Source organism: Pseudorca crassidens, chromosome 7 (assembly GCF_039906515.1).
Source record: "Pseudorca crassidens isolate mPseCra1 chromosome 7, mPseCra1.hap1, whole genome shotgun sequence".
Classification (NCBI taxonomy): Eukaryota; Metazoa; Chordata; class Mammalia; order Artiodactyla; family Delphinidae; genus Pseudorca; species Pseudorca crassidens.
This window is the reverse complement of record NC_090302.1, coordinates 19896838-19913456: the sequence shown is the minus strand read 5'-3', so window position 1 is coordinate 19913456 and position 16619 is coordinate 19896838. Positions and strand designations below refer to the sequence as shown.

The 16619-nt window shown below is 55.3% G+C and overlaps 1 protein-coding gene across 4 annotated transcripts in view; it reads left to right on the top strand.

Annotated features, from left to right (window-relative positions):
• COL27A1 (collagen type XXVII alpha 1 chain) overlaps positions 1-16619 on the top strand; it is a 144607-nt gene that overhangs the window by 44126 nt on the left and 83862 nt on the right. For all 4 annotated transcript variants that reach the window (XR_010944888.1, XM_067743556.1, XM_067743557.1 and 1 more), the window contains exons 8-13: positions 3452-3496; positions 4116-4169; positions 4603-4647; positions 7597-7650; positions 8516-8560; positions 16495-16548. Coding sequence is in view for 3 of the 4 variants with exons in the window: in XM_067743556.1 (XP_067599657.1) it covers positions 3452-3496; positions 4116-4169; positions 4603-4647; positions 7597-7650; positions 8516-8560; positions 16495-16548 (297 nt within the window). In the remaining variant the exon portion in view is untranslated. The remainder of the gene's footprint in view (positions 1-3451; positions 3497-4115; positions 4170-4602; positions 4648-7596; positions 7651-8515; positions 8561-16494; positions 16549-16619) is intronic.

Below are 16619 nucleotides of genomic sequence, written 5' to 3'. Positions count from 1 at the left end.
CCTCTCTGAGCCTCAGTTTCCTCATCTGGCAAATGGGCATGGCAATTCCTACCTCTCGGGTGATTGCAAGTTGCTGACGAGTTGATGTATTTAAGGCTTTAGTGCCGGGCCAGGCATAGGGCAGGTCACTGTCCATGTCCCCGAAGGTCATTTGTTTCCTTTTAGCTATATCCTGAGTAAAAGATTTACTTGAAATCTCCTTCTGGGATTTCACTGGCTAAAGCGCTGGTTTCTAGCAGGCTTCTTTGTGGCTGCACAGGAAGCCAAAGGAGCAGGTGATGCTCAAGGGCTCCCCGGACCCCTTTCACGCTTCTCTTGGGATCCTTGCTCCATTATTGCATTGGCTCCATTATGGCACTGAGGCAGGCAGAGGATGGCAGAGAGAGGCTCAGAGAGGGCAGTCACCTGGGCTGAGTCACACAGCCTAGAGCTCAAGGCTCCGCCCAGCTCTTCATGGGAATAGGCTTTGCTTGTTCTTCCTCATCTGCAGGCTTCAAGTGGAGAAAGGATGGTGATGGCCATTATATGTGTCCTGTCCATGACACATCCCTGCTCAAAACCCTCCTGTGCTTTCCTATCATCTTACTGCCTGGCATGCTCTGGCTTCCTGCTTCTTCTCTGACCACACCGCCCCTCTGCCCCTTACCGCTCACTCGTTCTGCTCTCGTCACACGGGTCTCATTATTCCTTGAGAGCATTCTTGCCTCAGGGCTTCTGCACCTGCTGTTCCCTCTGCCTGGAATGCTTTTCCCCGGAGAGTCCGCCCTGTGTCCAGCTTCCTCACACAGAGTAGCCTCCCCTGCCTGACCGCCTGCAGTCACCACCCTCCCCAACACTGTCATCCTCTGTCCTCCAACTCTGCTCACTTTTCTTTGTAGAGCTAGTCGTTGCCACACATTATCTCTTTTTAAAATTTTATTTTCAGTGATGGTAAAAAAATACATCACATACAATGTACTATCTGAACCGTGTTCGTGTGTGCAGTTCATTAGTGTTAAGGATATTCACATTGTTGTGCAATCCATCTCCAGAACTTTTTCATCTTGCAAAACTGAAACTCTACACCCATGTAAGCAAACCTCTGAGACATTACCCTTTTATATTTATTTGTCTTTATATCTACTCAATTAGACTGTAAATTCTGTTAAGGCAAAGGATGTTGTCTTCTTGTTCATCCAATGCCCAGAATGGTGCTGGAGCATAAAATTTCAGTAAATGTTTGTTGAATGAATGAATGAAATATAAAGATCATGGTACCAACAGCAGCTAGCCTTTACGGGGCCTTGAATTCATTGCCAGATACGGTGCTAAGTGCTTCACACATTATACCATGTAATCTGTACACCGACCCTTAGAGCCCCATTTTACAAGAAGAAACCAAAGCTCAAAGAGGTGACATCAGTGGCCCCAGGTATCCAGCCAGCCAGTAGTGAAGCAGGATAGGGATCCAGATTAATTTGAAACAAGAGATCTTAACCACTCTGCATGCTGGCTGCTGGCTGTGGCCTGCGCCTCCATTTGCCCATTGGGGAAAAGAACACACGCCCCCGGGTAGAAGAATCTCAGCCAGCCGTAATGCGTCAATCATGGGCCCCGGGTTTGAGATGCAATCATAATGCTGGGCTGCCTCGAGGCGTGAATAGGTGCAGAAAGAATGCTTGTGAATTCCCCAGACCTCTTGGATCAGACCAGCGCTGCTGTTTATGATTAAGAGCGCTGCTTTCTGGGGGTTTGCGGGGGTGCCGAGTGTGTGTGCCTGTGGGTATCTGTGGACATGCATGAACTGTACATGCCTGGGGGCGGGGGACTGCAAGGCTCTCCATGTGGCCTCAGGTGTCAGAAGGACCCAATGGTGGGCGTAAGCCTGCTGCTCCTTAGCAATGGGATTTGGAGCAAGTGGCTTCCATTCTCCGAGACTCAGTTTTCTCCTCTGTAAAATGGAGATGATAACACTTAACCCCCTTTCCCCACACCTCATCTGGCTGTTGTAAGGGCTAGAGGACTTCATAAAGGTGTAATCCCATGTTATTTATTTATTTGTTTATTTATTTTTGGCTGCATTGGGTCTTCATTGCTGCGTGCGGGCTTTCTGTAGTTGGGGTGAGCGGGGGCTACTCTTCATTGTGATGCGCAGGCTTCTCATCGTGGTGGCTTCTCTTGTTGCGGAGCACCGGCTCTAGGCATGCAGGCTTCAGTAGTTGTGGCTCACGGGCTTAGCTGCTCTGCGGCATGTGGGATCTTCCCAGACCAGGGATCGAACCCGAGTCCCCTGTATTGGCAGGCGGATTCTTAACCGCTTAACCACCAGGGAAGTCCCTGGTGTAATCCCATGTAAACAGCAGTGCGTAGAGGGGGTCCACAGGCATCGCGTGTGTGTGTGTGTGTGTGTGTGTGTGTGTGTGTGTGTGTGTGTGTGTAGTCTAGAGTCTCATTTATCAACTCCTGGGGGAGCCCTAGAACTCTTGAGTTCCAGAACACCAGAGCTGAAGGGGACTTGGAGTTCTAACTCCCTCATCTGAGGTCCAGAGAAGGACAGTAACCCAACCAGAGTTGCACAGTAAGTCAGAGACCGTGTCTAGGTCAAGTGTAGGGCTCCCCTTGAGAGGGGGTCTAACGGAGATCACCCCGTCTCCTCCACCCTGTCTGAAATGGAAGCCCCTGCTCCATCTTATTTCATAACAGCCCTAAGCTGATGGAAGCTTGAAGTCCAGGGTTTCCCTTCAGAGAGCTCCTAACGCCTATGAAATGGCTCAGGTTGTCACCCCAGCACCACCTGAAGGCACACACTCGTTCTGACTCTCTTGATCTGGAGACCTGGCTTTGGGGACCATGGGAATTGGACCAGGGTGACAGAGGGTCACGGTCGGTACTGGAATGTTGCCAGAGTCTTTCTCAACCATTGAGTGGCCTCTTTGCCCCTGGAATACTTGCTGGGACCAGTGGGAAGAAGGAAGGCAGCTATTTTCGTTCATACATTTGGTCAATGTGTGGGAGATCATTTCCGTTAGAGGGTTAATGAGAAGGTCCCGACAGAAGGTCCCAGCATCGTGGTGGTTGAGCATAACCCAGACCTTAAGGTCCTGATCAGTCTACCCATCCACTAAGACATCCCTCCACCCCTGCTTCAGACGTTCCCACCTTCGCTCTGGATTTGGAAAGAATGGTTTGATACAGCATCACCCTCTCGCAGTTACCGTATCCTAATTTAGCTCCCAAACCCTGCCCAAGGAGTGATCAACCCCCAACGTCTTCTGGTCTAAGAACCATTGGTGGCGGAGAGGGAACCACAGGAACCCCGATGTGCATATATCCGTTCTGGGAGTATTTATTGAACACGTCCCCGCCACGGTGCATGCAGTGCTGAAAAGGCAGGCGGGGAGGCTGGGCCTCTGCGATCCATGGGCCCAGATGTGTCTTCCCAGCCTGATTCAGTCTCTTCCCCCCGCAACAGGGACACAAGGGCTATCCTGGACCGGCGGGGCACCCCGGAGAACAGGTGAGGGCTGCAGCCTCTGCCCCACCCTGCTTGCCCTCCCTCACTCCAGCCCCTGCCTGTCCCTGGCCTCCTCCCTGGGCCCAGCTCCATGAGTGAGCTCCAGAGCCAGGAGGTTCTGCCTCCCATCCTGCTGGGGCCCCCACTCTACCCCACCTCTCAGCCAGCCACATCTTCCGCCTGAAAGGGCTGGAGTCCATGCCGGCCCGGTGTTGGCATGAGCCACTCGACTCCAGTTAGAGCCATGAATAGCTGGCCTGTTCCGGGCGATGTTAGGGGATATTATACACGCCGCCACGGGGTTTGCAGGAATTTTGGCTGCCCCGGCCCAAGTCAAGCAGCAGCCGCTGCCAGCATGGGAGAGCCAGCCAGCCAGGCCTCCTCTGGGCCTTATTCCTGGGCTTTGAGCACAGAAGGTTTTGTCCCTCCAAGCTGGTCTGACCGGTTTCTCAGAGGGGTGGGCTTGGGGGCCCAGCAGGCCGATGGCCTCCCCTTCCTCCCATTTCATCTCACATTCCTGCCCTTCTCTTTGTCCATTGTAAGCCCTGGTCCCCCCCCACCCCCCAGATCTGGAGCTGGGCAGGGTCTCTCCTTTCCTTACGTTTCTCTTGTTCCTTTGCAGGGGCAGCCGGGACCCGAGGGCAGCCCAGGGGCCAAAGGTTACCCTGGCAGGCAGGTGCAGTATATGGCTTCTGGAAGCTCTGTGGCCGTGGTGGTGTGGAGCTGGCCACGGGTGCCCCCAGGCAGAGGGAGGTGGCAGGCTGGGGGCCAAGCAGCTACACCTGCTGGGTGGGCCCTGAAGAAAGGGCTGTTCAAGGGGGCTGTACCGAGGAACCTTCTCTGAAGGCAACAGGGCAAGGATGCCAGGAAGAAACAGAAGAAAGAGGAGTTCCGGGGCTCTGGGGGTGGGGCTCCAGAGGCTCCCCCTGAGCCACCTCCCTGGGACCCCAGGGTAGCTGGGGGCTCAGTTTGAAGACCACGAATGTAACCCCACTCCCATTCTACAGAAGGGGCAGCTGAGGGCCAAAGGAGACAGGACTTACCCTGGGTTGTTGGCAGCAGGTAGCACGTCTCCATATGTCCTTGCCCCTCTGTCTTTTGTGTTTCAGGGGTTACCTGGACCTGTAGGAAACCCTGGCCCCAAAGGCAGCCGGGTAAGTGGGACTTGGCAAGCGCTACCCGGCTGGAGCCCGGTGGGCATTAGCTGTCCCTCCAGTGGGCCTGGTGGGAGATCAGGGTTGCAAAGCCTCCACCCAGGGTCTGCTGGGGGCGTTGGGGTCGAGGCCTCCCACCTGAGCACTCCCTGGACCGCAGAGGGGCAGCAGGATGGCCATGTGGTAGGGAACCCTTAAGCCAGCTTGGTCCCCATGGCCAAGTAATTGGGCAGCAAAGGTCTGCTGGGGGCTCAGCCATGGTCTAGCTGCTATAATCAGGCATTTGCTTGCCGTGTCCCCCAGCACATCCCAAGCGCTAGGGAACTAAAGCCTGGGCCAGTTTGTCCGTCACTGGAATCCTCCCTCTCTCCTGCTCTCACCTGAGGACGGGGTGGACCACCCTTTTGGGAGGGCAGTGCTGCCCGATGGGTGAACGTTGCCTGGGCCTGGAGGCTGAAGGAACATCTGCTCTCCCCCTCCATCAAGGCCCCTGGAACAAACCCTGAGTAGCTAGCAGCCTCAGTTTGCCCATCTTTTCAATGGGAGTGATGTCCATTCCTACCTCTGGCATGGTTATGGGGATACCAGGAATTTGGAAGCAAATAGTGCTGAGGAGGGGCCACCCGATGGGGCCTCCTGGGTGGGCTGTGGGGCAGCAGAGAAGGTTTGGGCGAAATGAATGGGGGTAAATGGAGTTTGGAAGACTAAGAAATGATCTGCTGGAATTCTCTCTTCTATATACAAGGAAACTGGGTTCATGGTGGGGATCCGACAGCCCCAGTTCCCACAGCACGCCTAAGGTGGGGATGGGATGAGGACCCAGGTATTTTGAGGGCTGGGCTCTCTGCCTCTCAAAGAACGCTCAGCAAGTGGGTCACACAGTCCTGCGTCAGGCCAGGTCAAGTGTGACGCGTCCTCCGCGCCTGAGCCAAAGCTATTTATGGCTGCAGTCTCCGCCCGAATCCCTGGAACTGATGGGCGGCTGTTAGGAGACCGACTGGGAGGTGGGGAAGTTCCCCAGGACATCATGATGGTGACGTTGATGTTGATGATGTTGATGTTGATGATGATGATGATGATGATGATGGGGCGGGGTGGGGTAGGGGTGGTGAAAGGCAGCACCCGAGGAGGCTCCTGTCCTAGGATGCTGGGCCTGCCTCCTTTCCAGCTGTTCCCACAAGCTATGGCCCCAGAGGGGCCTCCTGAGCCCAGGGAGAAGGTCTTCCCAGTTCAGCCCCAGGTCTCTGATCTGCCAGGAGGACAGGAGGAGCGAGACAGGCTAATGACATCTGGGGCTTGCAATATGCCATGCTGTGGCATCCTGAGGCCACATGTGGGGAGATTGCTGGTCTGGCCCCAGCACACCCGTCTCCAGGGTCACAGGGTCCTGAGCAGCCTGGGTGAGCCGGGGCCACTCAGACTGCCCTCCCAACTCTGCCACCACCGGCCTCATGTTTATGAAGCAGGCAGAGCACAGACTTGGGGGCAGGGTGACTGCCTTTGAGACCTGCTCTGCCATTAACCCGTCGTGGGAGCTTGGGCACATCACTGGACCTCTCCAAGTCTGTCACCTGCAAATCTGGGATATAAACCCTTCTTGGAAGGATCGGTAAATGTCACTTGTTAAGATGATGCTGAGAAGGAGGCCCTATGACCTCTTGAACTTCTAGAGAAGGAGAAATGGTTGTGAGCCTGCGATGGTTGCTTGTTTGCGGGAGATAATGTAGCAAAGTGGTTAGGAGCCAGACTGGGAGTCAGATCGCTTGGATTCAAATACCACATTCTGCTACATTCCAGCTGTGTGACCCTGGGCACATCACTTCACCTCTCTGGGCCTAAATGGTCTCACCTCTACAGGAGGCTAAAAATTCCTACCTCCTGAGGGTGTGATGAGGGCGCAGTAAATGCACTAATGCTTGCAGAGCACTGAGAAGTGGGCCTGGCACATAGTTTGTGCTCAGTCAATGTTAGCTTTTGTTATAGCTCTGAGTAAGTCATTTCACAAACATCTAGAGAGTACGGTTAGGGATAGGCACCCTGGGCTAGGCCCCTGCTCTTGAGAAGCTCCCAGGCTAATGAGGCCATGAAATGTGGACACCACTAATGAAGATACAGAACAGGAAGTGGTACATCTGTTAACTGAGGTGCGAATATGGCGCTGGGGTGGAGGGAGGAGGTGACTTCTGGTTTGGGGCGTCAGGGATGCTGGCCAGAGGAGAGAGCCTCAGAGCTGGGCTTGAAAGCGTTGGCTGTGCAGTCGTGGGGCTGAGAAGGGCCTGCCTGGCGGAGGGCACCGGGTGGATAAGGGCTGGAGGCGGAAAAGCTGGACTCCACCCCTCACTAGTTGTGCCGCTTTCTCTCCAGAGCCGTAGTTTCCCTTGCTTAGTGGGGGGAGGGTGGGCAGTCAGCAGGGTCCTCAGGAGGGTTGAATACAGTGGCACACATGCTTGCGGGATGCCAGCACGCCTGGGTGACAGCTGCTGTCACCACCGGACGCACTCAGGGGCCCAAGGGTGGATTCGAGCCCCGCGTCCATGGGGGGCCTTCGAGGCCTAGAAGGAGGCACTGCAGAAGCCGAGAGCGCCCGCCAGCGTCCCTGGGGGTGGGTAGGGCTTGGCGCCACCCTAGCATCTAACCCGGCAGAGAGCTTCCTTCCCGCAGGTCCCAGAGCCCCCGGCGCGGGGCGGGCCTCCCCCTGCGAGCGCCCGCGCCCTTCCCTGGCGTGAGGGTATGTGCCTTTGGACTACATCGTGGAAGCCAGCACCATGCAGTCCATGGGCATATACACTTGCCTCAAGGCCTATGTCATCGAGGAGCTGCCGGAGCCGCCAATGCCTCCAGCGAGGAAGAGGAGCCGGGTGCCAGAGGGCAGCGAGGGGGGCTGGGCCGGGCCGGGCCCGCCATATCCCGCCACTCGGCCCCTCTGACCTCCCCTCTGCTCTTTCCTAGGGCTACATTGGACTCCCAGGGCTCTTCGGCCTGCCAGGGTCCGATGGAGAGCGAGTGAGTATGCTTTCTTTGTTTACCTCCCACCCGGCCACCCCGTCTGCCAGGTGCCAGTCTGGAAAAGTCACGGAATGCCTCCTGGAGGAGGTGCCCCGGAGTTGGATAAAGGGACAAGTCAAGGCAAACGCCTTCCTGACACAGGGAACAGCATGTGCAAAGTCCAGGACATATGCTGACTTGGCGAGTTTAACAGCACGGTCAAAGCGCTGAGTGTGAGGCAGGAATGGGGCGAGACAGGCTGCGGGGGGCACCTGGGAGCAGTTATACAGCACTCAGGGGCCAAGGTCAGGAGAGGGACTCTGTTCTGAGACCGTGGGGAGCTACTGAAGGGCTTTCAGAAAGTGAGAAACGGGCTCATTTCCTATTTCCGATCAAGTGCCTACAAGCTACGGCCCGTGGGCCAGATCCCGCCAGGCACCAGTTTTGTAGAGCGTTCCGGAACACACCACGCTCATCTGTTTATGTGTGTCTGTGGCTGCCTTTGCTCCCACAGGCCTCCGGACCTTCCTCTCTGTTCCCTCCCCGCCTGAGCCCGTGTTTGGGAACTCAATAATCTCATCAACAAGCTGGGTAAAGAGGATCTTAGGGAAACAGGAGCATTTATCGAGTGTCTGCTGAATACCAGGGCACTGGCTGCTTTCCTTAGGAATCTCCCCAGCTCACGTCCACGCGGGCCCCGACTCTATAGCCTCTGAGGACCGCCCATCTGGTGTGCAGATAGCTGGAGCCTGCTGTGTTTGTGGACCAGACGCCAGGCCCTCTGTGACGTCCTCTTGTGGGTGAAAGAGGGGCTGGTTTGGGGCAACACTGCTTGTCTCCTGCTGGAATCCTGTCTTGAATTCTTCCCTGTTTCCCCCTACAGGGTCTACCCGGCGTTCCTGGCAAGAGGGGCAAGATGGGTAGGCCGGTAAAGATTTTCCGTGTCTATTACGCAGATTCTATGGGTGAACCTGACCTCCCACTGGCCACGCGGCCCCGTCCACCCGCGGCCTGGGCATTCTTCGCTTCTCTCTGCTCTGCCCTTGCTCTGCTTTGAGTGTGTGGGTGTGCGTGGGGGGCTGTCTGGGCCTTGTGTCCTGCTGCCAGAACACTGACTGGGGCTGGGGCCTCCCGTGGACGCTGGGCCCCTCTGGGATGCAGCCTCTCTGTGCATCCAGCAATTGCCCTGCAATGTAGTTCTGTGTCTGGGGGCGGGGCTTGTCTGGGTCATGAGTGTCCTCGCTGGGGGGCCTGTTCTAGACTGGGTCTAGACTGGGTATCTGCGCTCCTGTGTCAGAGAACACTCAGTCTCCGTGTTGTCCTGGTGTCACCTGTTTTACTCGTGTACACGCAAGGTCAGAGAGCAGTGGGGTGTTGGGTAGGCCCACAGGAGGCATGACCACAAGAGGGGCTGAGCAGGACCCCCGATCCACCAGGTCAGGCTGAAGGAGACCCAGGACTGTGACTGAGGCATCTTTCTTTCTGGCCCGGCCCATGCTGGTGGCTTAAGGCTCTCTGCTGCCGCCCTGCAGTTCAACTCCTAGGCTTGGAACCATCCTCAGCTCCGGGTCTAGGCGTCCCTTTGCTTGTGGTTGATGGAGAAGGGATGGCGGGGGAGGAGGTTAGACGGTGAGAGGCAGCTGGGAGGGAGCCAGGAGCACCCAGGGTGGCCCAGAGGGGGTTGTCTGTGATTCTAGGGTTGGCATGCGTGTTCATGGGCACCTTACCTGTTGTAGTCTAGGGATCTGGGTCCTCTGGGGGCCAAGTGGGGGATTCAAAGAAAAGCAAGATCCAGGTCCTGGCCTCAAGGAGCTGACAGAGGGGGTACCTAGGACAGTCCGTGGCTGACAGCCCCCCTGTGCCTGAGGGCTGATATCTGACACTTAGATGTAGACAAGGAGCAGTACCTGATGCTTCTGGCTTCAAGGCAAGGACTTGCCCAAGGTCACACAGCAAATTGTGAGGGCTGGCTTGGCCTCTGGATCTCTTCCTCAAGCCAGGAGACCTTTGGCAAGGAAACTCATTCATTCATTCACTGAAGTTGAGTGTGTGCCATGGACCAGGCACCGTGCTTGGCGCTGAGCAGTGAACAAGACGAAATTCCCCTTCTCAGGGGCAGACAGACAGACAGACAGTGACTGAATGGGGGAATGGAGGGTGAGTGGTTGAACGTCAGGTGGTGCTGAGAAGATGGAGTAGGGTAGGGGGACCGTGAGTACTTGGGGTATGGGATGTTGGATAAGTTGGCCCAGGAAGTCCTCCTCTCTTCTTGAGAAACCTGAAAAAGGTGAGAATGGGAGCCATGTGGCTCTCTGGGGAAGAGCATTCCAGGTTGAGGGAACAGTGGGTGCAAAGGCCCTGGGGTAGGAGCGTTACTGGCTCTGAACTGCAGTTTTCCCATATGAAAAGTGAGGATAATAGCTTCTAGCTCGTGGGGTCATTGTGCTTGTTAAGTAGTGAGAACTCAATATAATAGTGGCATTCACTGTTTCTATTTGTAGTTGTTTGGGTGGCCGAGGATCTCTCTGGTCTGTGTGACTTTGAGCCAGTGGCTTTACCTCTCTGGATCTGTTTTTCCAAAGTTTAAGTTACAGAGTGAGAGCAGTTGACTTACTTAGAATATCTCAGTGGGGCCCTGTCCCATCACCCAGGCCTGCCTCCAATGCTACCCATGGGGGATTTGCTCAGACTCCATTCTGGGAGCCCCACAGAGAGCCTGGTATTGCCACTTTACATATGAGGAGACTGAGGGTCAGGGGCTGAATGACTTGGCCGAGGCCTTGTGCTTCTGAGAGTCAGAGCTGGGTTAGAATGTAGCAGCCCGAGCTTCTACCTCTTGTCCCAGGTGTGGCACTAGGGACGGCACTACAGCCAAAACAGACCAGAAAAAAAGGCAACACTCACTGAGGCCCTTTTACCTTCATGGTATTTGAACCACACGTGGTTCTCCCATTGATTCTTTGAGGTAAGATGGATTATACCTATTTTCCACACGAGGAAACCGAGGCTTCAAAGCCATTTGCCCAGAGACCCTCTGAGGACTTGCCAGACTTCAACCCCCCTAACTTACAGCTCATTTCTGCTTCTTTGCTCCGTGCCTTGTGTCTTTAACTTCCTAAGATTCCACCCTGCCCTCCATGATGGGTGTTCCCTGGCAATGGGGTGTCAGGCGTGAGCGCGAGAAACCGACCCCGTTCTGCCAAACAGCCCCATGGCCACGCAATACCCCTGAGGGCTGTGAAAGTCTCCTTGACTCTGGTCCAGCCGACATGGCCAGCAAATGGGCAAGGTCTGCGTCGGATGTGATTTAATTTGTATGGAATATACTTCATATCACTGAGTCCCTAGGGCTTCGTCTGTGCCTTTGCCTGGCCGCCTAGTCTGCTGTGCCCTTGGCCCACACGCTGCTTGAGCAGACTTTAGGGTCATCCCCCTGTTATGTGCTCCTGAGCCCTTGATCTGCCTGATGGGGTTGGGGGCTCCTTGTGAATGGGTTTTCCTGTTGTCAAAGCTTTGGGCCAGGCGATTTCTAGGCACTTACTAACAAGAGGAAATGACAGGAGAATGAGCTGAATTCCCTCATGCCAGATCCCAGCTGGCCTCATTTCTGGCAGGCCTGGTGATGATTTTGCTGGAGTCCATTTCTCTCCAGCAAGCAAAACCTTAGGCCCATGCACACGGCCTGCTGTGTCAGGCTGGGGAGGAAGGTGTGTGGGAGTCTTTTGCTGATGGGAGCTGAGAAAGACAGCAGAGGTCAGAGCACATCAGAGCTGCAGGAACATTCGTGACGATGTGGCCCAACTTCCTCATCAGACAGACAAGCAGCCGTATCTTGGAGAGGCCAGTAACTTGCCCAAGGTCACACAGCACATGGGTGGCAGAATCAGGACTTGAGCCGAGGACCCTTGCTTGTTCGTGCAGGGCGCTCTCCCCATCACCCGTCTCCTCTCTGTGCTCACATCTTCAGCCTCTGAAGGAAAGCTTAGACCGCAGCTCTCATCTCACATCACCCGCTGGAAAGTGAAATGTGTTGTGGTTTCCTGAGGAGGGGACCAGATATAAGATGTTACACAGTTGGCTGGAGTTGAAGGGGTTTCTCCCGGGCTATCCCAGCTCGTCTGGGGCACAGTGCGTGACACGCACAGCTGGGGACCGAGCCATGTCTTTCAGCCAAGGGTCTCTCATGGGGCCTAGGAAGACGCCGCAGCAAATCCTCTTGTCCGGCACCCTGTGGCTTCACTATCAAGCCCGCTGGAATGCCTGGCAAGACCAGCCCCTGCTCACAGCTTCTCTCATGGCCTCTGGCCAGGCCTGCCAAGGCTGGTCTTGTGTAGTGAGTCAGGCGGGCAGACCCTAAAGCTTAGAGCTGGAAAGGTCCAGCCTTGGCTCCAGCTCCCTCGTTGTGTGTGGCTTCGGGATAACTGGGACTTGTCCGAGGCCACATGCCCATCCGGGTTGGGACAGGGCTTCTCACATGGTTCAGTTTTGACCTCAGGCTCTTTCCACTTCTCAGCCTATGGGGAACAGGGAGCAAAGTGGTTTTCAAATGGGGAAACTGAGGACAAAGCAGATGAAGGTTCTTCTTGGTGGTGATGCTGTGAGCTAGGGCTGTGATCCCCACGGTCCCAGACTTGAGCCGGAGCTGCCCCAGGTCTGCCGGCAACCCTGGAATCCTGCTCTCCCTGCCTCCGTCCTCCTTGCCCGCCGAGGTGACTATTTGTGGGTGGATTCCCAGGTGAATATCAGAAGGCAGGGTGAGAAGATGCTCAGCCTCATGAGAAGAGGGTGTTGGATCTCAAGGGGTCTTTCCCTGTTGGCACACTCCGAGAGCACGCATCTTCTAGAAAAGAATACAGGCTGTTGTCAAGTGCAGTAGGAAGGATGCAGGTCAAACCTGTGCAGGAACCTCCTGACTTTGGAGAAGGTAAACCCTGTAAAGAGGCCTCCAAGGTCCTTCTGCAGACTCTTCCTAGAGGTTGTTACGGATTCCCACTGTTGGTACCGAACCAGCGTGTGATGACGCATTCGAGTTTACCAGAGGCTGGATTACAAATACCTCACCTCTTCCTCAGCCCAGGGGGAGCTGGGCAGGTGGGTTGTCAGGTGGGTGGGACAGGGCTGACCATCTTGCAGGCCGGGGGGCTGAGTCTTCAAGATGTAGCAGGACTTCTGATCCTGGAGGCTGCATGCATCCCTGCCCCTACATCCCACCTTCCGGAGCAGACCGTTGAGTAGACATTGGCTGCAGGCAGGGGTTAGATGAGAGGGCTCTCAGAGGCCCACTCAGCCTCTGGCATCCTGCTGCAGATGTGGTTATGAGGACCATTCCTTTTTTCCTCGTCTATTCCTCTGAATTGCTGTAGCCAAGAGAGAATGTGGAGTCTCGCCCTGGATCCTGGTTCTGTCTCCTCCTGGGCCTTGTTCTGCTCAAAGTACGAGGCATTCAGTTCCCCAGGGGGGCCCGACCTGGCAAAGTGGAGAAACCACGTGGCTGGGGCCCGGCAGGACGCCGAGCCCGTTCCTTGGGCCTCGGGCCAGCCTGCTGCAGCCAGGAGCTCAGGCCTGCACAGGAAGGTCCTGCTGCCGGCTGGGCCGGGAGTACACGCCATGCACAGGCGGGCACGGCCAGACAGAGAGAAGCAGGCCGGGTGGAAGTGGTGGTGCATGTTCATCTCGGCGGCTGCCTCTCTGGGATCCAGAGGAGCAAGCGTCAGGGCCGAGAGCAAGTGTCAGAACTGGGATGTGTTGCTCAGGGGTGGAAGGATGCAGCAAGCTAGCAGCCTGATGGGGCCTTGGGCAGGTTCTGCGCCTCCAGAAGGAGGTGCTGAATGTCAGGAACACCTAGGGTCTTTCCATCCTAGACCATCTATGATTATTCCAATCATAGATCTGTTCCAGCTCTTTTAAAGCCCTTTTTTCCAACTATTGTGTTCTTAATTACCCTAGAGGTCATCTGCTTGGCTTCTCCGAAGGAAGGGAGACAAGGTGGAGACGGGGATGAGGCCACTGAGCACGTACAAGCAGAACCAGTCCTGAGCCTCAGTAATGCCGTTCCCTCGAGAGACCACAAGCTTGCTCTAGTCTGGTTGTGTATTCATGGTCCATTCGTAGCTACGAGATTGGGCTCTGGAGTCAGACTGCCTGGGTTCAGATCCCAGTTCTGCTGTTCCATAGCTGTGTGACTTCAGACAAGTTCCCTAACGTCTCTGGACCTCAGTTTCCTCATCTCTAAGACGGGACCAATAATAAGCCCTCTCTCATTGGGCTCTTAGAGTTTGCAGTTTCTGTCATTGCTGTCACCCCCACCCCCACCCCGTCGTCACCCACTGGCTATACTCTGGCTGCATTTTGTCCACATAAGTGCCTCTCTTGGGGGTTTTGACCATTCTGATGGTCTCTCCCTTGCTTATGCCTCAGAGATGTGCCCTCACCTTGCTGCTGCCTCCGTGTGCTGCCAGGGACTTGCCCGGCATCCAGCATCTTGGTTCATTGTCTCAGTACCCCAGTTGTACAGCAGAGAAAACCGAGGCTTGGAGAGGCCTGTGGGTGGTAGAGCCAGGATTGTCACTGGGTTGCACTGGTTCTAAAGCCTCACAGGGGAAGCTGGGCCGGCAACTGAGTCTGAGAGGAGTCCTTGAGCCAACCTGGAGTGGCCCTGACTGCAGACCTGTGCGTTTGAACCTGCCTGGTGGCCGCTAGGTATGATTATATTGGGCATCGCAGCCAGGATTGGTGCCTGGGGAATGCCGTCAGGATCTCTCTCTTCCTGGTGGCAGCGGGGCCGGGGGGCGGGCATTCCTGCACCTCAGGGAGCAGGCTCCTCCCTCCCAGGCCTTGTCCAGGGATTGGGCCAAGCTGAAGGATTCTTAGAGATCACACCCCCCCAGGCTGAGCAGGACAGAGGCCCAAGTGAGGGTCTGCCCGCAGTCACACAGTCAACCTGGAGGCGAGCCCGGGCGAGTCTCCAGACATTGAACTTGGAGAGCAGAGCATGGACTCCCCAAATTCTGCCCCTTGTAGGCCACGTGGAGTCAGCCAGGTGCCCGGCTAGAGAGCATCCCCCTTGTCCCCTGAGGGATTGTCCTCTCGTGCCAAGCCCCCAAAGGCAGAGGCAGTAGCTTAATGCCTTCAGAAGCCTTCCCTGCCCACTGCTCACCCAGCTGATGTCTCCTGCCCCAGGAGGTGAGAGGGCTCTCTACCTTACAGTATGCCTGAGAGGGGCTGGATTGGAATTTGCCAGGGGGACTCCAAGGATGTGGGAAGAGGCATCTTAGATACGGTCAGATGTGGCCCCACAAAAACTTGATCTGAAGGTGCATGCAATTGCACACGCACGCGCACACACACACACACACCCCTACCTCTGCCACTCTCTAAAACCAGTCAGGCACACACTGGAGCAGCTTCTGCATGCCAGGATTTGCCCATGCTCAGCTCTGCCACAGACTTGCTTTTTGTCCTTGGTCAAGTGACATTTCTCTCTGTGAGCCTCAATTTCCCCATCTGTGAAATGGGACCAATAAATAACCTTTCCCTCAAGGGTGAATGTCAAAGGCAAGTAAAGTTTTGCATACAAAGTCACTGGCTTGGCCCAAATCTCTTTAATATGTCCTCGTTTCCTCCTTTGGGTGTCTGAATGAAGCCACGCCTCCTATACGGTCCATATCAATGCCTGCCCTTCCGGTCCGTGAGGGCTTCCTGGCAGAGGTGGGATTTGAGGGGAATAGTATTCTGGCCAGGGCAAGACAAAGGCCTAGATGCACACACAGTTCAAGGTCTCTTTGCTCAGCCAATGTAGACTTTGTAATTGGTTTGGGTTTTGTTTTTAGCTTTGGTCTTTTTAGTTTAATCTACTTACTGGATTCCCCCAGTAGCGGTAGCGTTAGAAACCAGAAACAAATTATGCTCCATGAAGAATCTTTTCTGTTTGAACAGCTCAGGCATCCACTTGGTCAGAAAAACATGTGCTTTGTTTTTCATTAAATTTCCCTGGAAAAACAGTGATTTGAATTCATGGAGGGGAGAACAGATTTCCCTGGATTCCAAGCTCGAGGACTTGCTTTTCCTTTTGAAGTAGAATGGAGTTGTTCCCCCTCCTCGGCCACCAGAAGCTTCCCCACAGCTGATGTTTTTCCAGCTGCCTGTGTCCCCAGAGAGCGTGGAGTGGGGTCACGGAGGGGGCGAGAGGGCCAGATCTGTCCGGGCCAGGCCTCCGGGCTTCTCTCAGCTGCCGAACCTCACCTGTGGCCGCGGTGCTGATGTCCCCCATCCGTGTGACTCTGTATGACCTCGACACATACCCTTTCAGAGCCTCATCTTCTTTATCTGTAAAATGAGGATTGTGGGTCCACAGGGTAGCTTTTAAAGAGCACGTCACAAAAATGGCAGAAGGTCTGAGCTGGGAAATGCTGCAGAGGGCTTTCCTGCTTCGACCAATGGGGAAACTGAGGCCCACAGGGGAAGGAGTGACTCTTAAAACTCTCAGCAAGTCAGTGACTGGTCCAGGCCTAGACCCAGCTTCCTGACCCCAGACTCCATCAGGACGGGGTCTCAGCATGGGCGCTGGCATTTCCATGCCGGAGAGCTGGGTACTGTTTTCTTTTCTGAGACTCTGAGGCCATGGGAAGAGGGCTCCCTGGCCATGGGCTCCTCCACAGTAGCTGGTCCTTGGGATGTTCTTTACGGGGAAAGTTTGTTGAGGGCCCGAGGTGACTCGGGACTCCACAGCCTGCCCAGATCCTGGAACCAGGGAGTGAGGTGAGACTGCATGGATGTGTCCTGTGTCCCCTGGGAGTCTGGATCAAAGCCACCCGCTGGTATAAACACTAATCTGCAGATGTTTGCTCTCTCTCATGCCCTCAGGGGTTTCCTGGAGACTTTGGGGAAAGAGGCCCTCCGGGACTGGATGGAAACCCCGTAAGTATTTCATGTCTTTGGGTACAGGAGAGAGATTTGGAGCAAACACATAGCAGGTTTTAGGAACATAA